Source organism: Lissotriton vulgaris, chromosome 7 (genome assembly GCF_964263255.1).
Source record: "Lissotriton vulgaris chromosome 7, aLisVul1.2, whole genome shotgun sequence".
NCBI lineage: Eukaryota > Metazoa > Chordata > Amphibia > Caudata > Salamandridae > Lissotriton > Lissotriton vulgaris.
In genome coordinates this window covers 1,028,045,605-1,028,071,291 of record NC_141695.1, presented here as the reverse complement: position 1 = coordinate 1,028,071,291, position 25,687 = coordinate 1,028,045,605, and the positions used below count along the sequence as shown (strand labels likewise).

General features: G+C 45.2%; 1 protein-coding gene across 1 annotated transcript in view; it reads left to right on the top strand.

Annotated features, from left to right (window-relative positions):
- Positions 1–25,687, top strand: part of STING1 (stimulator of interferon response cGAMP interactor 1) — a 249,506-nt gene that overhangs the window by 91,505 nt on the left and 132,314 nt on the right. The window contains exon 3 of the mRNA XM_086928840.1: positions 18,273–18,462. Within this exon, the coding sequence (XP_086784966.1) occupies positions 18,273–18,462 (190 nt within the window). The remainder of the gene's footprint in view (positions 1–18,272; positions 18,463–25,687) is intronic.

The following is a 25,687-nucleotide window of genomic DNA, read 5'->3' as shown; positions in this document are numbered from 1 at the left end:
TGCTTCTATGACAAATGAACTTGAAACCTCAACTTGTGACATCGGAAATTCAATCTAGATGGATGATAGCACTCAAACCTCTGTACATCTGTCAGGCTGTCTGAGGACATAGAAGAGTATTACACGTGCATACTGTCGCCCCTAAAACGAAAGAGGACTGCCATAATTCTATAACCAACAACAGATCCTGTCACAGTATCCTATAAATGCGTGAAGGTGCAATCCATATTTCAATACAAATAAACACACTTTAACAATTAAACTTGTAATTCATGACATTAGAATACAATCCAATTGTATCATGGGTAGAATAATCCTCACCTCTGTTTCCTAAATAGAATTGAAAATTCTTGATGTGTCTACTAGAAACATTTTTGATCTATGTCAGGCCGGAGGCTCAGATATCCTTGTTTAAATATGTCCCACAACCAAAGAAGCCACACAGACGATAGGTTTTAAATGTTGATTCTGCTGCCCAAACTGCTGCCAACATGATATCCTCCAATTGAGAGCACAGAGCATACGCTTTTGGAACCATTGCTCCTCTCGTTGAGTGGGCCCTAAATTTGGATACAGCAATACCTGCTTCCAATAATAACCAGGAAACCCACCTTGCCAAAGTGGCTGAAGAAATGTGGCAAAACATTTTCTGTAATGCTATCAATAATTGACCATTTGGTGTCTGATGCAACTCCCTTGTACAAGCCTCATAGTCCTTTAAACAATGTGCCACACACAATTTATAATTATCTGGAATAGAAGGGTAAGACATACAAAGTGAATTTGTTTTCTTACGTTGTTGAAATAGTAAAGGGAACTCCATCTGGGGAGGATACTCTACTGACTAAGGAACCCTTATGCAGAATGTCAAGCACAATAGCATTGTTCTCCTATGGACTTAAATTCCAGTGGAGCATGATCTGCTGCCTGCTGAAATGGTGGAACTAAAATGATTTGCTGACCTGTAAGCAAGTCCTGATTCCACCATATGAGACAAGAAATTGATTACCATTTATACTTCTGCATCTATCCCAAAACATATTGTTTATGTGTAGTGGTGGACCAGGATTGCCAGATATATTGACCGGCCTGCTGCAAAATGCCCAGCATATAGCAACATTTCTGTGAACCCTCTATGGCTTGAGGTTTATTGTCCCAAAATAATCAAGGTATATAGTTGCTCTCCCGGATCCATTAAAAGATTCAGGGCAGACCGGAGCTTGATATGGTTATCGAACGACATATCGAGCAGCACTGGGAACCAGGGTTGGGCTCTCCATATTGGAGTCACTAGGACTATCCCTGCGATGCCTCACTGGAGTAAAAACCCTGGGAAGCATCAAGAACAGAGCAAACGTCTAATTCCGACTCTCAGACCAGTCCTGAAGGGAGGCCTGCTTGGCTTTTGCCAGGGGATCTGGGTATCAACTGAAGAACATTGGAAATAGTTTGTTGAGTTGAGTCACAAACAGGACTGGCATGGTCCTCAAGTCTGATTGAGACTCTCAAACCCAAGGACGGAGCCTCCAGTCACTGTTGTCCACTAGTTGCAGAGAGTTCAAATGGGCTATCATATTCCTCCTGGAATGTTGTCTGCTAACACCGAGATGTAGTGCTGAAAACAAAAAAGGCCAAAAGTCCTTGGTTGTCTCTGCTAACAAGCAGGATCTCATCTGCCCAAGTTTGTTGATGTATTGGACAGCTGAAACATTGTCCATGCGAACCGGATACAGAAAGTCATTCTCTGTGAGGAGATGAAGGAAGTGGCCATTAGAGGCCACTTGGGTTACTTACAACCACCCGCTAGGCCTTCCCAAGAATGAAGTGTCGGTCAAACAGTTTAGAATACAAATATACATTTTATTAGCAATACTCTGCAGAGGAGTCCATGTTGACCTGCACCCTAAGATGTCTACCGATGGACTGACCTCCCAACAGACTACAACACATAATGAATCTTCCCAATAGCCTCCAACCACGCACACAGTGGAAGGCTAACGGCCTGTGCCAAACATGACCAAAGAGGGCACAGACGGATGAGCTACTACCTACCAGATGGGTACACGTTATCGACAATTCAAGGTTACTGTGCTGAGCCTCAGCGTCTCCTTACGTGGGAGCAGAAACTACACACTCCGATAGGTATGCGAGGGCAGAATTGCCTATTCATTAGTAAATCGAGAAACAGCCTTGAACAAAAGAGAAAATAATAACAAAATACAGTGTTCTGCTGAGGCATTCAATACCAGTAATAGGGCTTAGTTCAGGCACAGTCTAAGCAGCCTATTAGGAATGACGAAATACGAAATGGAGTCACACTCACTAACTGAAGCCTACACATTACGGGGATAACTCAGTGGGTTGCATGACGTGAATACAAATGGCATCTATTTAGCCACACACTACTAACCTAATATAGCATGAAACAAGTGTTTTGCAGGAAGAGGCTCTTTATATGTAAGTTCAACTCCATCAGAGACCGGCGGCTGCCAATGGAATTGTTCTGCATCTCACTACACAGCCTCATCTACTGGCATCGGATTTTATCACCACTTCTGGTGAATTGTCAAATATGGCCCTGCTATCTCATTCTTTCATGTGGTTGAGCCACCAAGTCAGTTCCAATATTGACTTCTGCAGATAGAGCTATTTGATCTGCAAAGGACAGGTCTTTGAATAGGTAATGAATTTTAAGACGCTGTAGGTCCCTGCAATGTTGAGAATCGACAATGCCAACAGGGCCACAATCTTGGCTAATGACCTTAATGATGAGATCTAGTAGGATTAAGCTAATCTCAATTCTTTCTCGATCGTCCTCACTTTTTGGGATGGCAGCCGGAGTTCTGCTTGAACCAAGTCGACTTGGACTCCGCATGGATTTATGGATATTTATTACATACTGAGATTTTGCAGTTAAAAGGCTGTCCAAGATAGATGAGGGAGCACTGTTAGAAGATCCTGAGCAATGATGATCACTTTGTCAAAGTAGATGATGATCCTGACACCCTTCATCCTAAATCATTCCACTATTGGTCTAATTACCGTGGTGAAACATCATGGAGCTAATGACCAACCAAAGAAGAGGACATTGAACTCATAACAGGTGTCTCACCAGAAGAATTGAAGAAAGCGCCTGTGGAGAGCAGAAATTGGAATGGATACGAAGACGTCCTTTAGACTAAGATCAGTCCCATTCTGCAGGAGATATCGAAGTAGATGAATGCCCTCTATCTTGAAATGGGGATATAAAATCCAAGCATGAACTCTTGTAGATTCAGAACCAAACTAAAATGCCTCACCCTTCTGTACCAGAAAAATTGTACTGATGATACACTTGGTTGGGGAACTGATTGACAAACTGCCTCTTTCCTCAAGAGCTCCTGAATCTCACAATCTATGGAACTCTGTTCTAAAAGGGAACATCACAGCTGTCTGGGAGGAAATTGCAGGAGTGGAGCAACTTAGAAGTCCTGCTTGTAACATCCGACAGTTTATAGGATAGTGATATCTTTTACCAGTTAGGGGTGAAGAACTGAAGTCGGACCCACAAAACAACCATCTGGAGGCACCACTCTCACCTATAGATCCGGCATCTGTTCCTGAAGGTGCTGATCTACGGTAACCTCCTCTATTAAACTGCTCTCCCCCCACCTCTCGATATGGAAGAGAAGAAACTGCCTCTTGTAGAGGAGTCTTACCATCCACCATGAGGCATCTAACCCATTTGGCTTTCTTGAACGGAGGCACGACCGAACAATCGTCCTCTGAAACATCCTACCCTGCCAAAAAAGCCCACGATCAACACTTTTTAAGGGAAATTTGGGCCTTATCCAAGGCACTGAAGGTGGTCACAAATTTGCTGCGGTCCTTCACTAATGGGGCGATGAACAACAGACTTTCAGCAATTGGGCCTGCTTCTGCGCTCATCGAATCATTGAACTTAGGATCTATGCTGATCAAGGTAGATATATGTCTTTCTGATGAAACTGCACAATTTGCATTACCAAGTTGACAAATGGATTCTTGAGTCAAGCCGGTTAATACATCTGGGTATATTGGTTCTACGGTATCCATGCCTTCGTAGGCCATTTCTAATATCTTTTTGTGGGGACCCACTAAGTCCAGGAATTTATCTTGGCAGTTGCACCAACCTCAATCTAATCCCTCTTTCAGGTCCTTAGAGTATTTTTTTCATGAAAGTAACCATGCTCTGTTCTACTTTTACGGTTTCGGTTACTTTGCCCAGAAGGGTTGGTCTCAGGCATTCGAACCTTACTCTGGTCCTAACGTTGTTCTCAAAAACTCTTCTTTAAACATGCTTGGAAGTAGCTAGTCACCTAGTGAACCCAGTAAATACTGGGGTGTGTAATGTCATCCTCATCAAACTTCAGGACTCTGTTGGGCCTAGCGTCTTGAGTGGGACTCCCTGTCGTTTTAAGTTTGATCTTGCTTATCCCTGGGTTGTCATCCCTCTGGGTTATAATAAGAGGAATGATCGGTGGTTGGATCTGTGTCCGTATTTATGTACTAGGATCGGGCATGTCTGGACAAGCCATAAACATGACCCCAAAGTAGGCACTTTAAACTTCTCCAAAACCTCTGTGCGAGGCCATATCTGATGGAGACTTCTAGCCACAGATTCCTTACCTTAGAATCTTCCGCAGGCATCAGACTGAATCCGGAAATCTAGAGCAGTACCTCTGTGCATTTGGTAGGTGGCAGCAATCGGATCTGCATCAGCGTCGTAGGCGTTGTCCGCGCCGGGTGTGATATGTACGGTGCCTATATAGAAGACCCCAGCATGCTAACAAAAGTTCCTTTCTTTCCGTGCCATGAGCGCAGATCCAGAAGAACTGCCTCAGCCATTTTCTGACTACCTTTTTCAAATTTTTGTTGACCTTTATTGAGCTTTCAGCTCCCAGTGTGCTTTAGGGATGTAAAACACCTGTGTGTGAGAAATTGGGTTATTGGTTGTGGGGGGTGTGAGCCAGTCTCAAGCAGCAGCCACAATCCCTTTCAGGTAGAACCACTAAAGATACTAAATTAACCTGCGCTTAATAATAATGAAGTGGAAACAGAGCACAAGAAAAGTCCTACATCAATTTAGAAAAATAGAGCAACATTTTATAAATAAAATGACATCAAAGCACCTAAAATCCAATCAGTAGAATGCGAGATATGCAGCTTTAAAGGTTTAGGTAAATAAATACCATAAATAGAGCCTAAAAGCAGAAAGCGCCAACTGTGATTATCTGGTTGTGCAGGACTGGGACAAAGCCACAAATTCAGCCTGACCGCAATGTATAGTGGGTGTGATACAGGGACCAGGCTGGTCCCCTTGAGAATTGTACCTTATGTCCTTGATGCTGGACATTTCAACTCATTGTGTCGTTTTGATGGAGAGCTACGAGGACTGTGATGCGAGGTGCTGCATCGAGTTGCTTTGTGCTGCGTCTGTTCTGATGAGGAGCTGCGAGGGATATGATATGAGCTCCTGCATCGAGTTGTGTTGTGCTGCATTGATTCTGATGAGGAGCTGCGAGGTTCTGCACCTTTAGCCCCACTTCCAGGGGTCCAGTCCTCCTGCCCCAGGCAGCAGGCCAGTCCTTCATACAGCAGGGCAATGCTTTCAGCAGCAGGGCATCTGAGCAGTCCTCCTTCTGAGTCTTCCACAGGTCCAGAAGTGATTGGAAAAGTGGGTCTAAGGGTCTTATTTTTATATCTGGTGTACTGTTTCAAATGGGAGAAGCTCCTAGCATTTTCACCCCACAGAGGTGTATGGTATGGAATGTCCTTCCTCCCTGCCCTGGCCCCAAATTGTTTGGGGTCAAAATAGACTAGCGTGAAACCATTTGTGATTGTGCTGAGGCGGCCCCTTTGAAGTACTACTGTGGTAGGTGACAGCTCCACCCCCCCCCCCCCCCCCCCATCCTGTTAGAGATGGTACATCCTGCAAACTCATAGTCCCCCTTTCTGCTACTGTCTGGGAGGAATAGACAAGGGCCAACTGCCAACTTCACCTAGTCATGTGACCCAGGAAACAGGCTGAAAGCCTAGGCAAGAAAATGCCAACTTTACAAAAGTGGCATTTTCATATTTGTTAATTGAAACAGTCAACATTCCTACCTACTCCCAATCAAAAACTATCACTTATTAAATGTAATAAGGTAACCCAATGTTATCCTATTGGAGAGATAGGCCTGGCTGTTGGGAAAAACAAATCTAAGAGCTTTTCACTACCAGGACATGTAAAACTTAAAAGTACATGTCCAACTTTTTAAATACAATGCACCTGCCCAATGGGCTGTTTAGGGCCCACTCTATTTGTGACATATGTTTTAAATTGGAATGGCCAGACCTGGCAAAAGGTTTATTTTGCCAGGTAAAAATGGCAGTTTAAAACTGCACACACAGGCTGCAACGGCAGGCCTAAAACAGGTTTAAAATTCTACTTAAGTGAGTGGCACAATCAGTGCCTCAAGCCCACCAGTAGCATTTAAATTACAGGTCTGGGTATATATTTCTTGGAGTTTAAAAATAAATTAAATGTGCTAACTGGATGTAATCCAATTTCAGGCCTCAAAAAATCTCCTTGCCCACTCCCAATTGTGAGTGGATTTTATCAGGTCGAGCTATTTTTAGCACCTACGAGTCCCATTTAGGGAGTGAACTTAAGCTAGAAAGGATCAGGTGTTATTTTCATTCATAAAGTGAATGAGCAACAAAGCTGCCATTAAATCTTGTTTTTATCTTGACACATTTGCTGTCTGTTCAAGGAAAGAGGTCAAATGTCAGTTTGTCTTTTTACTTATTGCTGCTTGGAAAATTGAGTTTATTTTTCTTTCTTTAACTACAATTAGAGGTTTTTTTCAAGTGAGCTGTCTGAAGATGTCAAGTTCTTTTCCTCTAACACAGAACATTTAAACAAATAGCCTGTAAATGAATATTACAAATATTTCAAAATATATCAGGAATTCTGAAAGCACATTTGTTTTGTAATTAACAAGTGTTAATGCAAAAAAGTTAAATAGGAGCAAAATAAAACAGAAAACTTTACTTGGTGATGTGCAAATGACACATGTTTGCTGAAACTCTATTGAAAAACATTATCTTTTTTACACTATAGTTTTATCAGTAAAACCGCATGTCAGTGGGAAATTGTGTGGCCATTTCAATGTAAAATAAGCTGCTTGCAAATGACAGTGTGCTACCACTTCATGCTTTAGGTATGTATTTATTAAAAGTGATCGTTTTTTAATCATGATCTGAAAAATATTCCTGCCCCTGCCCTGATGATAATGCTTCCAATAAACTAAGAGGTGAGTAAGGGGTGTGGCTAGATTTGTATTATATATGGAGCAAGAGTTAAGCCTATTAAATCAAAAAAGGTTTTTTTGTACAGCAGACGTGCTGAACTCATATATTTGAAGGTACTCTCATATGTGATAATGAATAAAATGACCCCTCAATGAATTAACATATTTGCCCACAATCACATCATTTGAAACCAGTTTATGGGTCAAGAACATTACAATTAGGCCGAGTACATTATTTGAGCCACTAGAGACCTGCAGGTCTAGTAACATTTTTATGATTTTTTGAAACCTGAATTTCATGTTTAAAGGACAAAGCACATGGCCTTTAGCACTGGTTAGCAGTAGCAAAGTGTGCAGAGTCCTAAGGCCAACAAAACGAATTTAGCAAAACAGGAGGAGTTAAGGCAAAGTATTTGGGGGAAGACCACCAAAGGCTGACATGTCTAACACTGTGGGCTTTAAACCCTGTGGAGCCTGTCTCATGTAAATGTTAGTGACAGACCCGAACCAGTTTGTTTGTGGTGCCTGGAGCCAGATGATGACTCCAGGTGATCTGGGAGCTCCTGGCCTCTCGATACCGGATGACTCTGCACTGCTCCAGGTCTCGGTCACATGAAGTCAATCCCGCTGGTTGTTGTTGAGGTCCAAATTGACATCTGGTAAGTCCTACAAAAAAAGAAACCCAAGAAGTCAAAACCCTCTTCATCTTCACAAGGCCAAGTCTTCGGACGAGATGCGGAAACAATGCCACACGTCTCTGCACAGCTCCCACACCTCCCCACTGTGCCTGTGCATGCTTTGGGCCTCCGTGACTTCCCTGCATCTGAAGGGACCCCTCCCTAATTCAAAGATTTTTATAAGGTTATGCACTGCACATGTGGGCATGCAGAACCGTCTCCAGTTACATCGGGACCTACGGTTTCGGGAGGTGCCCCAATTGGGTTGCTGCTGGCAGATTTGCCTTTGGCACCATTTGAGACGTCTGGATCTGTTCCTGGTTCGAGACTGACTCTGTTCGCAAATCCACAACATTCGCTTTGGTTTGGTCCTGTTGCGCCATTCCCATCACTTGCTCCACCAAACACATCATAATTTCTGACTCCAATATGGCGCTGGATCAGCATCATCCGCGGTTGACTTTGGCGCTCACCAGACCGAGACCTTCAAGGTTGGAGACTGTACCTTTCTTTCATGATAAGCCCTGTGAGTAATATGACTGGTGCAGATCTGAGGATCTCTTTGGCTACGCTAACCCCTTTGAATTAGCCAAAGAGAACTGTATGAGTACCTGGGTAATGCCAGTGGTGTGGACATTTCATCAGTCACTGGCCTGATCTTCCCTCCTAGCGTGTCTACAGAGAAAGGGGCCTCATATGCTATGGTTTTAAGGAGGGTGCCTGATGTTCTACACCTTAAGCTGCCCTCGGTTGAGGTCAAGACCAGTGTTCTGATGGAGGTGCTTTAACCCAAGCTATTTCACCCTTCCTCCCCTTCAATGAAGTTCTCACTGATGCCCTGCTAGGGGATTGGGCCAAGCCTTGCCCAGGCACTCTTCTGTACAGGACAATCACTCTTCACCACTGCCCCGCTCGTGGGGAGCCAGCTTTCCTCACCTAGCACCCCAACTGAAAGCCTGGTGGTGCAGGACTCAACATCTAAAGTTTACCCTGGCATGTTCCCTACCACTCCACTGGATTGGGGATCAAAAGGGGTGGATACTTTTGGTAAGAGGATTTTCTCTTCCACCAGTCTTGCACTGCAGTCAGTGAACACTGCGTGCCTCCTGGGCTGGTACAGCCACACAGTGTGGGACTCCACTGCGCAAGTGCTGCGCATGGTCTCATAGAAGGCCCGAGTCACCCTGACCCAGGCAAATGAAGATAGCGGGGATGCAGCAAAGTTCACAATATGATGCAGACTGGATATGACCGACTCACTGGGCAGAGCCATTGCTTCATTGGTGGCATTCCATCGCAACACCTGGCTGAGAACATCTGGCTTCTCGGAGGATGTTTAGGCATCCCTGATGGACATCCCCTTTCACGGCTGTCATCTGTTCGCCAACCAGGCTGATATGGTGATTGAGCGCTTTAAGGAAGCCTTGAGGGACCCAAGGCCAGGGATGTGTCCAGTCTGCCACCCACCTGCCGCCTACCAGCAGCTGCAACCTCCAAACCCCTTTAGTGTACCCTGTTGGAGGAGGATTAGGCACGACCTGCCCCTATGGCTAGCCATAAATTTGGGCAAAGGGTGCTCCAAATTCTTTGTGGGATTAATCCATTCCATTCACAGTAACCCGCCACCCCTGCCACCGCCCTCTGATCAGCTGACGGAGGACTATCTCTCCCTGCTGTGTCAGGAAGTGCAGGCTCTTTTGGCCAAAGGAGCCATCGAGAGGGTGCTGCCATAAGTAATAGGTTGTGGTTGCTTTTCCCGCTACTTCTTGGTGCCATAGAAGGATGGAGACCTCTGTCCTATACCAGATATGTGTCCCCTCTAATACTTCCTGAAAAAAGAGATATGCAAATTGCTCCCGTTGGGTCATGTTCTGTCTGCCCTGGATCCTGGATGGTAGTGTTAGACAGGACTTACAGGACAGATATTGATTCATCCCCTCCTGCTAGCCCACTAGCGTTACCTGCGGTTTATCGTGAGCTATGAGCACTTTCAGGTCACTGTGCTACCCTTTGGCCTTACCAGGGTCCCTCATGTGTTTATGAAACTGAAGGTAGTGGCTGCATTTGCAGAGTTCAGTGGTTCCAGTTTTTCCATACCTCGACAACTGGCTGTTGAAGGGGACCTCTCTCCTGGCAGTTGTCCCCCACCTCCATACTATGGCAGACCTGCTGCAATCGCAAGGAGTTCACTATAAGTGTGCCAAACTCACACCTGACTCCCTCTCAGACGCTTCCTTTCATCTGAGCTATTCTGGACACACTGCTGTTCCTTGTCTAAGTGACAAATCCAGGATATTTGGGCTATGATCCAGATGTTTCAGCTCAATTTTGGATTTCAATGAGACTGACTCTGAGACTGATCTGCTGGGTCTGGTGGCCTCTTGGACCCTGCTGATGAAGTATGCTTGATGACATAAACAGGGCAGAGTGGGGTCGTGGACCCTGTGGCAGGAGGCTCTGCACCTCTGAACATGGCCGGAATGTGAGGACATTTTTCTGGTCAAACAACATCAGGCAGGCTCTCTGAACGTCCTGACGGATGAACTGAGCCATTGATGCCTTGTGAATCATGAATGGCATCTCCATTCAGAGGTGGTACAAGATCTCCTCTGGGTCTGGGAATAACCTTGGTTAGATCATTTTGCCACCGCCAAGAACGCTCAATCTCAGCACTTCTGCACATTGGAGTGTCCAAGGTGGCGCACGCTCAGAGACGCATTTCATTTTGAGAAGGACTTGGGACTCTGGTATGCTTTAACGCCAATACCACTTTTGCCTCGAGTTCTGAAGAAGACCAGGACGGACTAGGCCCAAGTCATCCTAGTGGCTCCGTATTGGGCATGGAGAATATGGTATTCCGAACTTCTGAGCATGAGCATCAGTCCTCCTATCAGGCTGCCTTTTCAGGAGAACTTCCGGGTGCAGCAAAAGGGCAGGGTCCTACACCAGAACCTGTGCAGGAGATTGAGCAGCGGCAGTTGAGAGTATTCGATTTTCCTTGCTAAGTATGTGAGGTCATCTTGGCAGCCAGGCATCAATCTGCAAAAACTATACACACCTGCCTTTGGGACAAGTTTGTGGCATGGTGCGCTGAAAAACACGTTGGCCCACTTTCTGCACCTTTGTCTGAAGTGTTATTGTTTCTTTTGTCCTTAGTCTGGTAAGCACTTGCTGTGGGTACAGTTGAGGGATGTCTTTCTGCCATCTCAGCTTTCTTGTGACTGCCAGACCAACCCTCCCTGTTTCAGTTACACGTTGTGACACGTCAAAGGACTTGAGCTCATGTTTCCCCCAACCCTTCTGGAAGGCCCTAATGGGAATTTAATTTAGTTTTTACCTATTTGATGTGTCCTCTTTGAACTCATTCATAGTTGCTCTCCAAGACTTCTGACCATCAAGACAGTCCTCTTGCGAGCTAGAGGCTCTTTCTGTTCACCCTCCATACACCAGCTTCTCCCTTGACAAACTAGTCTCCAAGCCTGTGCCTCTTCTCTACCGTAGATGGGGACACCTTTCCATGTTGGCCAAAGCATCACTCTGCCAACCTTCTTAGCTCCACCTCACCCCTCCAAAGGAGGTGGAGAAGCTTCACCATTTGGACCCAAAAAGACCTATGTCATTCTTTATCAGTCGCACCAAGGAACACAGGGTGGACAACCTGCTCTAGAGGCGTGGCCCGTGCAGGTAAGACCGGGGGGACAGGGTGGGGGGTGACTCGACAGACGACGACGAGGTAAACGTAAATAAAAAAAAACTAAAGCCACTTACCCTGCATTCGCCACATTGCCGAGTTTAGGATGCAGCGAGCGCAAGGTAAGTGGTTTTCCTTTTTTTTTATTGTAAATTTACCTCATCGTCATGTGTCGACTCCCACCCCGCTCCAATGCTCTTACCTGCAGGGGCCATGCCTGCTTCTTTGGAGCGAAGAAAGGAAAAGCAGTGCAGAAGTAGAATATCTCCAAACGGATTGTACTCTGCATTAACATCTGCTATGCACTGGCCAAGAAGCAACCCCAGGTGGGGTTGCGGGCTGATTCAACCTGAACCAAAGCTGTGTTAGCTCACAAAGTCTCTGTCTTGGACATCTGTCAGGCTACTACTTAGGCTTCTCTGCACTAAACACTAAAGCCTTGATAGTCAGGGCTGTCGTCATGGGCACTTTGCCCGTTTGGCCCTCCAGGACTTTTTAGAGTGAGCCACTTAGGAGACCTACCTCCGGGGAGGTATTGCTTTGGTATCTATTCTAAGGTGAAGAATCTGATGCTAAAAGTGTATATCAGATTAACAAGTTATTTACCTTCGGTAACACCTTATCTGGTAGATACTCTATCTAGTCGCATATTCCTTACCTACTCTACCATCCTCCCTGCCCTGTGAACTGGACCTCTCCACCTAAAAAGGTGCTTGTAGGCCCTTGGAAGCTCTGTGCTTCTGGTGCGGGAATTGTCATTTAAAGAAACTGATGTTAGCGTGCTTGGCTGGCGCCAAATAGGCACTGAGTACATCACATCCGGTGCCTACGCAGTGCTGATCGGCGCCCCCTACCGGTGCACAAAGGTACTGCTCAACATTTTCCAGTTCCAGTCTGACGCATGGGGAATATTCAAAGGTAAGGAATCTACGGTTAGATAGAGCATGTACCAGATAAGGCATTACCGAACGTAACTAACTTTTGTTTCTGTGCTTTAGCCTTGCCTTTCGAGAATTTGGGGGTCCTTTCCTCGTGTGAGGGGGGCTGCATGAAGATTCCAAAACTGCAGCTCAGTGGGCGTACTACTGTGGCTGTCTTTTGAAGGGCTGGAGTGCGAGCTCCAAGGACCTAGTGACAGACTGTTGGACGTGATTCTCCTCTCCTAGGGGCCAATCCAGGTTCCTCCTGGAATTCATTGTACCCTTCCAAATCAGCCTGGTAGTGAGCCATTGTGAAGCTTTACTAGAGAGTATGAATAATCCTCTGAAAGGCAGAGGAAGCAGTGAGTGGGGAAGTGACCCCCCTAGGTCAGGCAAAGAAAACGCTTTAAAGTGTGGAGGGAGCTGCCTGACTAAAGCTCCTAGAGAACCCTGGAGAGATTTTACCACTTCAGGTTATGGAGGGGGCGTCATAGGGGAGCACAATCCATGGACTGGTTAGGGCCCAAGCTGCCAGCACTCTTTCCCAAAGTGGAAAAAAAGAGTAGGGAAACTGCCTTTTTATGAGCGGTCTGGAACCACTTATTGTCCTAATGGATATGACCATGGGTTACGACATTTCCGCATTCAAATTGAAGCTCAGAGGGATGAGCATGTAAGGCCTAGTCCCTGGAAATAAACAGAGAACTGTGGCCGACGGAAGGATCCACCCACTCCAGTATAACTGCCCGCTCCCAGCCTACCACTCCTCTCGACCGCCTGGTCCCCTGACCCCGGAGGAGAACACTCTTGTTATTTAAGCTACTAAAATAGTCCCACTCATCATGACTATGAGGAGTAGGACTAACGTCTACATTTCATGCCAATGCAAGTACCCTGCTACGAGCATAAAAAGGCTTTTAAATATATTAAAAGTAAAATCAAAGAACACGATCCAAAGTTTGACCTCAGCTCCACATTAGATCGACTTTCATTGCTACATTATAGTTCCTCAGGCGCTATTATCGAATTCGTACTCTAACTTCATACCACATGATGGACCGACACCTCTTTGAAAGAGAAGCCCAGGAGCATTCAAATCTGCCCAGAGTATTCATTATGCTCCTACTCCGCTTCTTTCGAAGTACAAATCATTTTGAATGTTATCAAAAATCCCTGTTCAGACTTAGCTTCATTCATTCTCACTTGAAGGTAGACTTTTTGAAGCCTATAGGCTTTGCATCTCCTCAGCCTGATATCCAGTCTTCTCCATTTCTTTTATAGCAAAATAAGCAGGACTGAAACACTTGGACCAGTCATGCTTGTCTCATGGTGGATAGTGCTGCACTTGCCTGGAAAGAATATCAGGCTGTCGCTGATGTAAACCATAATAAAGGTGTCTAAAGAATCTCTCACTATGCCGTTGACAAAGCAATAAAATGTTTCTTAGGCATTGCAGATATCACTTTTTGTACAAACAAGGTTACTTAGTATCTGTTGAAGTTCGAATTCAACATCAACTGGGTCGAATGGTTTGATACTAATTCTGATCTGTGGTCTTGCATCTTCCACAAAGGGTTTGTTTTAATTGGAAGTAATAGTAAATAGATTTCAAATGTCACTCAGCCTGTTGGCTCCCACATCCAGTTAGGCTCCCAACTGTGCAGTGGCAATGTTGTTCTTCCTGGGCCCTATCATGCCTTGCACTGATAACTTCCCAAGATTTTCTACTGTGAAAATTCCTTTTAACAGAACCAAAAACCTACTTATGCCCTCAATCTTTCCTCTGACCGAAGGCCAAACTGTTGTTAGAATAAATCAAAGACTTCATCAGGTATCAAATCTAGCCTCAGAAACAGCATCTGTTGCTTCAACGCTACACTGATTCACAGAATCTTGGGCCAGATGTAAGACCCTCAGTGTTTGCGACTCGCAATTTGCATTTTTTGCAAGTCACAAATTCTGAGTCACCAACATTGATGTACAACAGTGTCTGAGACACTGTTTGCGATTCCCAAATGGGTCGCAAAGGACCTGCCCAATTAATACACATGAGGCTGGTAGCATTTGGCGACCCATTTGGAATGGCCGGCACTCACAGGGATGGTGGCCTGCAGGGGTCAGCAGACCACCATGTCTGTGACTGCTTTTGCAATAAAGCTATTTTTTTAATGCAGCCCGTTTTCCTTAACGGAAAACAAGATGCATTTAAAAAAGAAAAATTAAACTTTTCAGTTTAATTTTTTAAGAGCAGCCATTGGTCCATGGAACCACTGCCTGCTCTTAAAAATATTTTCTCTGCCAATCACAAAGGGGAAGGGGCGATTGCAAAACAATCTTACTCACTATTAGGAAGGGATGCCCTTGGAACGCCCCTTCCTGATAGCGACCCGCATAACCTATTTTGCGATTTGCAGTTGTACATCTTGCCCCTTGTTCTAAATTGTGCTAACTCACATCCGATATGACCATCCTTAACCACAACTGTCTTAAAGACTAATGGAGGCGATCTAAAGCTGCACACAATTTCACTACACTTACATTTTCTTTCATTGTTTGCAAATGTGTTTTTTTTAAATGCCAGAAAAAAACAGGTGTTGAACCTTGGTCAATTTAATCAGAATCTATGATGAAATCTCTTCCTAACTAAAGATTCTTGTCACGATTTATCCAAGTTGTCGCACAGTTTTATGTTAACAGAGTCCATGCTGTGCTTGAAAATATATAAATACATATTGTCATTCTCCTGCTTTATATTATGTAATATAGTCATATCTGTACTTACCTTATTTCCTTATATAGTAGAGCACAACTTATTGCAATAGCAAGCACCAGAGAATTGAATACAGTAAAAGATACAATTGTGCTCATAGGAGTAGAGTTAATTATTAGTGCTATGTCATGTTACTGTATACGATTGTCCAAAAGGGTGCGAGTGTACGCACCCATATGTCGTACTGCGGATTCAGGAATGTATCCTAACAAGTAACAATTTTTCTATTTCGTTATTTGTTAAATTTGATTTATAAAGCGCGCGTACGCCCGTAGGCTTCATGGCGCTGTAGGAAGTTTTCTAGAAACACAACACAACAACAGAAGGACAGACTGAAACAACTAAGGATAGGCTTCTCTAAAAAGCCAGGTCTTAAAGGCTTGTCTGAAGGCCAGAATATCCTCGTGTGACCTTAAGGAAGCTGGCAGGGAATTCCAGAGGGAAGCAGCAAGAAAGTGAAAGGAGCTGCCGCCCTGACGTTGTTTCCTAACAACAGGCACCGTGAGCAGGCTTTTGTAACTGGACCGAAGGTTGCGAGAGGGGACATATTTAGCAAGCAAGTTGATGATAAATTTGGGGCCCTTTCCTTGTAGCGCCCTGAAGATGATGCAGCCGGTTTTAAAGGCAGCCCTCTGGGCTATCGGCAGCCAATGCAGATCTGCCAGGCCTGGTCTGATGGACTGCCATTTAGGAAGCCCACAGACCAGCCTGGCCGCCTGGTTTTGAACTAGCTGCAGCCTCTTGAGCTGCCCGGCTGGAAGACCCAAATATAAACTATTTGAGTAGTCCAGCCTAGACAGCACAAGGGCGATGGTCACCTGTATCAGGGCAGAGTGGGTTAGGAGATGGGCAATCTTTTTAATCTTGCGCAGCTGAATAAAGCAGGCGGAGACAACTGTCCCTACCTGACTTTTCAAAGAGAGGTCTTCACTAAAGGTGACTCCAAGGCTCTTGACCGTGCGGGATTTGGAAGGGGGATTCCCCATCTCCGGAGGCCAAAATTGAGGTCCCCAACTGAGTTCACTCTTCCCAGGCAAGATTAGTTCAGTCTTGCCTGGGTTGAGTTTTAGGTGGTTAAGGCCCATCCACCTCTGGATATGAGCCATGACCTCCCTAAACTCAGTAACAGCGTCAGGCGAGCCTAGGGGGAAAATCAATTGCAGATCATCTGCATAGTTAAAGATCCACACTTTAAATTTCCTCAAGGAATACAAGAGGGGACGCAGGTATATATTAAATAGAAGGGGGGACAGGGAAGAGCCCTGAGGGACACCGCAGTCGTTCTTAATTCTAGGGGCTGTGAAAGTGCCCAGTCTCACTGCTTGAGTCCGGTCAGACAAAAATGATTCCACCCAGCTCAGGGCAGCACCTCTGAGGCCTGCCTGCCCGACACGGCCGACCAAAATGGTGTGGTCGACCGTGTCGAATGCAGCAGACAGGTCAAGGAGTACCAGTGCCTGGTGGACGTTCCTGTCTGCATTACACCGAAGTGTGTTCTGGACTGCCAGGGTTACCGTCTCGGTCGAGTGGCCTGGACGGAACCCAGCTTGGTTGGGCTCCAAAAACCCCGTGGTTTCCACAAAGTTGGAAAGACAGTTGGAGACGTGAGCCTCCAATATCTTAGATAGGAACGGCAACAGGGAAATGGGACGGTAATTTGATGAGTCCCGTGGGTCCAGACCCGGTTTTTTTATCAGAGGGATTAACAGGGCGTGTTTGAAACCAGTAGGTACCCTGCCCTGGGCCAATGATTTGTTTAGTAGAGGCAGGATACCCTGAGGAATAGTCTGACCGATTTCAGAAAAAATGTGGGGGGGGCAGATGTCATTTGGGGATCCGGACTTAACCCTCGCCAACAATGAAGAAAAAGTTTTACCATCGATGGCCGGGAAGGCATCTAGTACAGAGGGATTATAAAAAACGTCATCCAAAGGAAGTAACGTTGGGGAGCTAGCAATGCTCGACTTAATAATGACAATTTTTTCTCTGAAAAAGTTATTCAGGGAATCACATAGCTTCTGCGTGGGAGCTATTGAGGGGGCTGTCCTGTCGTTGTCACAGAGTTCATTGACTATATTAAAAATGTCTTTGGACTTGTTAAGTGAAGATAAAATTTTTGTAGAAAAGTAGTTAAGTTTGTGTTGGCTTAAAATTTTTTGATATTTTTTCCTAGTAGCGCAGAAAATTTCCCTATCCTGTGGGGAATAAGTGGCTCTCCACTGTCTTTCTTTCTGTCGAACCCCTAGTTTAAGTGCTCTAAGTTCCTGGGTGAACCATTTGTGGGCATCATTACCTCTAATGTTAGACAAGTGTACGGAGGGGGCGAACAGATCTGCTGCATGGAGGAGCCAGGAGGACAGTGCCCTCTCGTCAACCTCCAAGTCGTTTAATTGTGGTGTTCTATTTCTCACAGTAAACCAGTCTGTAATCCAATATTTTTTCCAGAAATTTATCCTTGTTCTCAGCATCACTGTGATAGCAGCGGAATCCTAGAATGATTCATTTAAAATTTTCACATATCTCCTGCATGCCTTCCAGGCCTTCGACAGTGACACGTTCGAAAGAATCATTGGAAACTCGTTTTAGCTCAAAAGATGTTTATTTCTTTTCACCCAATGCATTTCAAGCCACAGGGGCCCTTCGTCAGGTGTCACTGAAATGGATAACAAAAAGACTTCTCAACGTTCTGTACAATGCAAACTCTCATATCTGTACTTACCTTATTTCCTTATATAGTAGAGCACAACATATTGCAATAGCAAGCACCAGAGAATTGAATACAGTAAAAGATACAATTGTGCTCATAGGAGTAGAGTTAATTATTAGTGCTATGTCATGTTACTGTATACAACATGTTTAATGTAGGACCTTACCTTCTACATTGATTATTCATTTTAGGTACTATGGCAAGTGGATTGAGGCTGCAAAGGCTTGTGCCCATTTTAAAGTTTTGGTTGTATCTTTCTTTGTTCCACTCTGTGGGCTGCTCTTTCTGCACTTCAATGATGAGTCATTTCAAACAACACTAATAAGGGACATCCTTCTTGCATCTATTTGCAATCTGCTACATATTGCAACAGGATTTCAGGTAAGTCAGCACAGACCCAGACTCCATGATTGGGAATGGTTCACATGATATGAATATTTAGTTTCATTCTGGCAGGCCTATTTGATGTTAGTTGTAACTTTTGTTTGTAACACCAGAACAAGTAAACAGAATGAGCATGCTTATTAGCAGCGCAGTTTGAGAGTGTGAGACATTCCACCTCCCTAGTATGTTTACCCAGTTTAAAAAAAAACTTTTTGGACCCTTGTATTTTTATTTATTTCGTGTGTTTGTATATGGTATTTTCATAGTGCTTACCTAGTCAAATGCAACAGAGCTTTGTACGGAGTCTAAGACAAGCATAAAGTCAATCAGTGATAGGAGACGTAGCTGGTATGTAGTCTGTTAATACATTGTGATGTAGTGTTCTTTAAAGTGTTGTGTTTTCAAATATTGCCTAAACTGAAGCAGCGTTGGGGTAGTCATGATGGATGAATGTTATTGTAATCCTGGGAGCTTAGATGGTAAATGCCTGCTGCCTTGTTTTTTCTTATTTACATTTCTTAGTCTGGAGTCTGATCGTGTCCTTGCTGGGGATGTGCACGAAACACCAAAGCGGGGGTGATCCTGTATGCAGGGCATGCGGGGCTGCTGGTCATGAAGGCTCTGCCAATGTGTGGAGCTGGTTTTGAAGATGGTGCAGGGCAGCTAGGGAAGCCGAAGGATTTCCATCTAGATGAGGGTGATTGGATCATAGTTCTTCAGGCCTGAATGAGATGTGCTACGACATGTAGGATATCCCTGAGGGGTTCCATCGTGGAGTCTGGGAGGCCATGGAGCAGGGAGTTACCAGCATCCAGATGTAAGAGTATATGTGCTTGAACAACAGATTTGATGTCACTTAGTGAGAGAAACAGTTTCACTTTCAATGGAAGAGGGAGCTGGTACCAATCCATCTTTGTGTTTTTGGTACTGTGTTCTTTGAGGGTGGGGTAGTGTCCTTTTTAGGACTGCGCCTCTTGAGGGTGATGTTGGTGTCCCGTTTCGTCACTGTGCTTCTTGAGGGTGTGGTTGGTATCCGGTGTGAATCCAAATAACTTTGTGCTCATTGAATGTTGTCGTTTGAAACCAGGAAGGTTCCTGTCATTGAGCCAGATTTGTATTGTTTCTTGTTTGTTCTTCAGAAATAACAGGAATTCTGTCCTGTGTGGGTTAAGGTTCAGGTAGGCACTGCACATCCATGTATGGTTGATGTGCAAACAGTGCTTGAGGCACTAATTGTCTGAAGCAGAGGTGACTTTGAATTAGAGTTGTGAATCATTTGCATATTGGCGAATCTTGATGCTGTTAATAGTGAGTAGAGCACTAAGTGGCTCCATGTAGACGTTGAAGATGACAGGTGATAGTATGGAACTCTGGGGGACTCCGCAGGTGACAGTCATCTTTTGGGACCATGAAATGGCCATGTGAACAAACTGGTGGAGGTTGAAAGGTAGGAAGGGAACCAGTGAGAAACACTGCATGTGAATCCCATTTGAGACTCTAGGATGCATATGAGGGTGAGATTTTCAATTGGGACAAAGGCTGGTGAAAGGTCCAGTAGTATCAGGAAGCAGATGTCAGCTACATCCATAATCAGGGCGGCCTCATCTATGATGTGTAAGTTAGTGGTCTACATGAACGTGATCTGACACAAGAGTGGTAGCTGTGCTAGAGATGGTTAGCAATAATGTGATCTTGGAGTTGAACATAGACTGCGTTTTTCAATAGTGTTGCCAACTAATAGTATGTGAATAATGGGCTGGTAGTTGGCGAGGTCATCAGGGTTGAGAGTAGTTTTTTGTATGAGTGAGAGCACCTGCCTGTTTTGGCTGTGGTCTGTGGCCTACTATCTACGCTTCAAAAACATGTCTCTCTTGAAAGTAGTTTTTCTTCTCTGCACAAGCAGCCTCTCTTAGGATTAGACTAACCTGACATTGTGTAATTTCACCAGGTTGATGTTAGTTGAGTCAAATATTCATAACATGCACAGTATAGGATAGATGTGTTCATAACCACCACTGTCCAGTGACGTCTGTGTCATATTATGGGGCTTTGGAGAAGGATAATCATATCTACAGCAACAAATGTCTAAACTAGCCTTTTGAATGCCAGAGACAGTTGACATGGCAAAGGGTACATCTCTGTCTCTCCTAAACAAAGCAAATGCATGATTTGGATTTAAATTAGGTTTTCAAGACGGTGGCAGTTACATAGTTTATATTGTTGTGAAGGTTTATGAAATTTAGGATACATCGATCAGTTCAGAAAACATATTTGATTATCTCGTATAGTTTAGAGAAATGTGAGATGTAATATCTTATTTTTATCCAGTCACCCTTGCGGGGTAAAGGCAGGTGCTAAGGAAGGGGAGACTTCCTGGTCGTGCCTGTCATTGGCAGGAAGGTGTGTATGACTCCCATCGCCTTTCTTTGTTCAGTCTTCTTCTCCAACTCTCTCTGGCTCACCTTCCCTGTGGGAGGATCAGGCCATGGTATACCTTGAAATAGCTGAACTGTCTTAGTGATGCAAGAGTTTGGCTTGGTAATTAATTAGTGGGTTTAGGTTATAAGGCTCATTCCTGACAATAGACCCTTGCGCCATCTTGATGTTTCCCAGGTGTTCTCCGTGAATCAAGGAAAGTGTCAAAGGACTTCTCTTACATCTTACTTGCATAAAAGACCTGAAAACTATTAGGAGGAAATACCTTTTATTCATGACACTCTTAATGTGCATCTTGTCAGACATACAATGATGAATAATCTAGCATCCTACATTTTGTCTTACTGTTGATGGCCCTAATTTGCAAAAATCTAAAATATTTAATTAAACATTTGCCAATTTCCCAATATTTAATCCAGGCATACAAATAGCACTTTTAGTTACATTAAATACATTATTTAAAGTTACTGCTATTAGGCTCAACAAAAGAATAGTGACCACTTAAAAAGATTTTATTATTTAAAGGAATTAATATGCAAAGGTCTGGACAGGCAAAGAGATGATCCACATACATGAGAACATAATTACACTATATACTTACACAGTATAGATTCATCTCTTCCATATGCTGTGATGAAGTCCATTCCCTTATCATCTAACAAAGCGAGGTCCTGACACTGCTATTAAAGAAACCTCCCACATATGAGTCCTAACAAAATATTTGCATACTGTTGGGACATGGTCTGAAAAATTCAGGTTCCTTTAGTGTTTTCTAATGTTATGTTATGATATTCGGACTTATATAGTGCACAGCTGCCCCAGCAAAGGGGCGCCCCGGCGCTCCCAGTATCAGAAAATTGATCTAAACACCAGAACAGTAGAATGTTGAAACAAAGAAAAAGAGGCCAAGAAAACTAAATTAAAGGAAAGAGGAAGGTTTGGATAGCTTTTCTGAATTCCAGCAGACACTCCATTCTACGAATCTGAACAGGCAGGGAGTTCCATAGCTTGGCTGCCAGACAGTGGAAGGACCAGCCCCCGCGCGATAACGTTTCACACAGGGAACAGCAACCAGGTGCTGCCCCAGGGAGCACAGCTGGCGCGGGGGAACATAAGGCGTAAGCAAGTTACCAAGCAGGCTAGGCGTGGCAAGCTTCAGAATCTTGAAAGAAAGACACAGTGTCTTAAATTGGATGCGCTCCCCCATGGGAAGCCAGTGAAGTCTCCGAATAGCGCCAGCAGAGGGGCAGGACCGCATGAGCCCCAACAAGGCTCTGGCTGCCGCATTTTGAACATGCTGCATCCGAGTTATTTCAGCCTGATTTGCCCCTAGTAGAAGAGAATTGGCATAGTCCAATCGGGATAGAATAGCTGACTGAACAATCAGCTGGCGCGTTGGTGGGTCAAAAAACTTCAGAAGGGGCTTAAGACCCTGTAAGAGGCCAAAGCAAGTGCCGGCAACTTTTTTGGTATGGTCTTGAAAGCTGAGAGAGGAATCCATCCATACCCCCAGGTTCTTAACCACTGCCTTCGGGTTAGGAGTACTACCCAGGACACTCAGCCACCATCGCTCACTCCACAGTTTCGAGTTCTTCCCTACTAACAAAACCTTGGTTTTGCTAGCATTCAGCTGTAAGCAATTAGTGGTCATCCATTCTGCAACAGCTGCCACGCCACCTCTAAACCTAGAGGCATTCAGAGTTGAACCTTCAGCTAGGGCCAACACTAGCTGCGTGTCATCCGCATAGGAGACCATGGTGAGGTCCCACTGCATGGCGACCCCTGCCATAGGCTGGACGTACAGATTAAACAGTCAGAGTCTCAGCGCCGAGCCCTAGGGCACCCCATTGTCGATGTAATGGGCCTGAGAAAGAAACGGGGGGCTGACACTCGGACAGATCTTTCGGTCAGAAATTATGTAAACCATTCCAGAGCCAGGCCAGCCACACCTGCCTCCCCCAACTGCTGTAGCAGAATGCCATGCAAGACCATATCAAAGGCGGCACTAAGATGCAGCACAATCAGTGCCGCCGTCTGACCGGCATCGAGAATGGTCCGCAGGTGTTCAGTCATGGCCAAGAGAGCAGTCTCTTTGCTGTGGCCCGAGCGGAAGCCATTTTGAGATGGATCCAGGATGTTGTTGAAGTTCAAAAAATGTTTTATTAACATGCGCCTCTGCTATCTTAGCCACCCAAGGGAGGAGAGATATAGGCCTGAAGTTTCCGAGTTTGGCCTGGTCTAGCGATGGTTTTTAACAAGCCTTCTTTGTAATAGTAACTTTGCACGACACCATATGGCAAGTTTGTCATGTAAGGTATTTTGAGGAATTTAGGTAGAGGCCCTTGTAAGTTTATAAGGCAACTTTCAATATAAACAGGCTTCTGTTTACATCAAATGCATCTAAACATGGTCTGCTTCCCTCAGACCCCCTAATTTTTCTATACCCGAGGAGTAACACTTTCTGCACCTACGCCAAGTGCAAAGTTATGCATCAGGATCATAAAAATAATCAACCACACCAGCGCAGTTCTGCTCATTGGAGTTTCCAATGTGTCTCTCCCTCGGAAATGCATTCCATTTAATGTAGAACTCAAGACTTCTTTATGCTTTCCTGACGATACCTCTTCTACCTTGAGTTCTGATGAAGATCAGAACCGACCGGACCCAAGTCATTCTAGTGGATCCGGACTGCACGGTGAGCCGGTTATACAGAGCTCCTGGGCTTGAGCATATATTCCCAGATGAGGCTGCCCCTCGGGAGGATCTGCTGTTGCAGAAACGGAGCAGGATTCTGCACCAGGGCCTCTGCAATCTCCACTTTCATGCTTGGAGATTGAGCAGCGACAGCCGAACAAGTTCAACCTTCCACCAGAGGTGGGTGATGTCATCTTGGAAGTCATATGTCCCTCGACTGAGACTGTTGTTGGGACAATTTTTTGGCTTGGTGCGGCACACGACTAATGGACTCTCTTCCAGCAATGCTGTATGACAGTTTGTTGTTTGTTTTGGTTCTCGCCAGACAAGGCTTTGCTATGAGCACAGTAATCCCTTGAGTGCGGTGTCAGCCAATAGCTGACTCCCACTACCTCTCCAGCGCGTCTGTCAGCCATTGAGTGACACTGGGGCGGTCTTTATTATTTTTTAAACTTAGGCTGCTCAGGAAGAGGTTCCAGAGCAGCCTGAATCTTTGATGTCATTAAACAAAATGCTGGGGGGCATATCTCGGTCCCCCTGAGCACTGATTGGTGTGGAAGAGTATTGTTGGAAAGGGGTGAATCTCCCCTTTCCTTTCCAATGATATCCCTGCCTAGTGTATCCCTGCTTGGGGATCGCCACAGGAGAGCTATCCCCAAGCATGGATCTACCCACTAATCACCAGGGATGGGGAAGTGGCCCCTTAGGCAAGGGCTTATGCTCCTACCAGCGCATTTAATGGCTACAGTCTAATTATCCCTGATGTGCTCCCCCTGCGGGCCGGTGGAGAAAGCCCACTAGACAGAAGGGCTTGAAAATAAAAGAACATAGGGGGGTGGGCTACCCATTATGGGTATGGTCATGCTCTACTCCAAAGAAAAAATACTGGCAGTCTTTCTGCTTCCCCCCCCCCCACTCACCGGGGATCAGATGGGGGTTATTACCCCAAAACTACCCCCAGGGGGCCAGAAAATGCACTAGACACCAGGTCTTAATTTAAAAACATATATAGAGGTTGGAGCTGCACATTAAGGGCATGGCCATGATCACCCCCAACAAAATATAGTTAATCTTTCTGCTTCCCCCAAGGGGCAGACAGGAGTGATTTCCCCTGGTCTGCCATCCTCCCCCCATTATGGGCATGACCATTCCCCCTACCCAGCAACAAAATATACTGTCAGTTTGTCTGCCCACCCATGGGGCGAATGGACTGATTATCCCCGGACTGATTATCCCCAATCTGCCTCTCCAGGGGGGGAGAGACAACTAGACACCAGGGCTTGATGAAATAAATATAGGGATGAGAGCTGCCCACCATAGGCATGGCCAATCCCCCACCCCCAAAAATATGCTAACAGTAAATCTGCTCTGACAGGGGCGAAAAGCCTCCTGGACACCAGGGACTGCATTTATGCAGAATTTGTTTGGGGTGGGGATAAACCCTGGGGCATGGGCACGTGCTCTCCCCCACCCTGCCCAACCTTTAGACTGTCTGTCCCCTGGGAAGAAGCTAGGGGTATTGACTTCCAATCTGCAATGGGCAGAAAACCACAAAACAGCACCAAAACAAACAAAAGGTCAGGGCAGCACTGAGCCATTCCCCCGCCCCAGATTGAACATTAGTGTCTTTCTGCCTTTGGAGCAAAAAAAAGTAGTTAAGGTGTTGCACTCTGGCATTTGTCAACCCCCCCAACCCCAAAGGGACAAAAGTGTATTTTTGCCCCTAACCCCCCCCCCCCCCCCCCCCCCCACAGTGGCAGAAAGGAGATCTGCCCCCAAATTGCCCATTGGTGGGCAAAAAGACCCCCGGTTTGGCAGAACCACGTTTTTAAAATAAAATGTTGGCCCACCCTAACTTCAGGCCCAACCCTAACCCCTAAAGCGTCAGTCTTTCTGCTCCTATGCAGAATAAAGTATCCCATCCCAAAGGCAAGCTAGAGGGCATTTGATTATTTTGGGTGTTGTTTTTGCATGTGGTCTAAGAGAGTGACTTACTCCCAAAATTGTCTAAATTGCAATGGTGAGTGGCTTTTTGTGCTTGAGTAGGTTGCCACGTTGGAAAGTCTACCAGACCCAGGCAGTTCTAAAAACT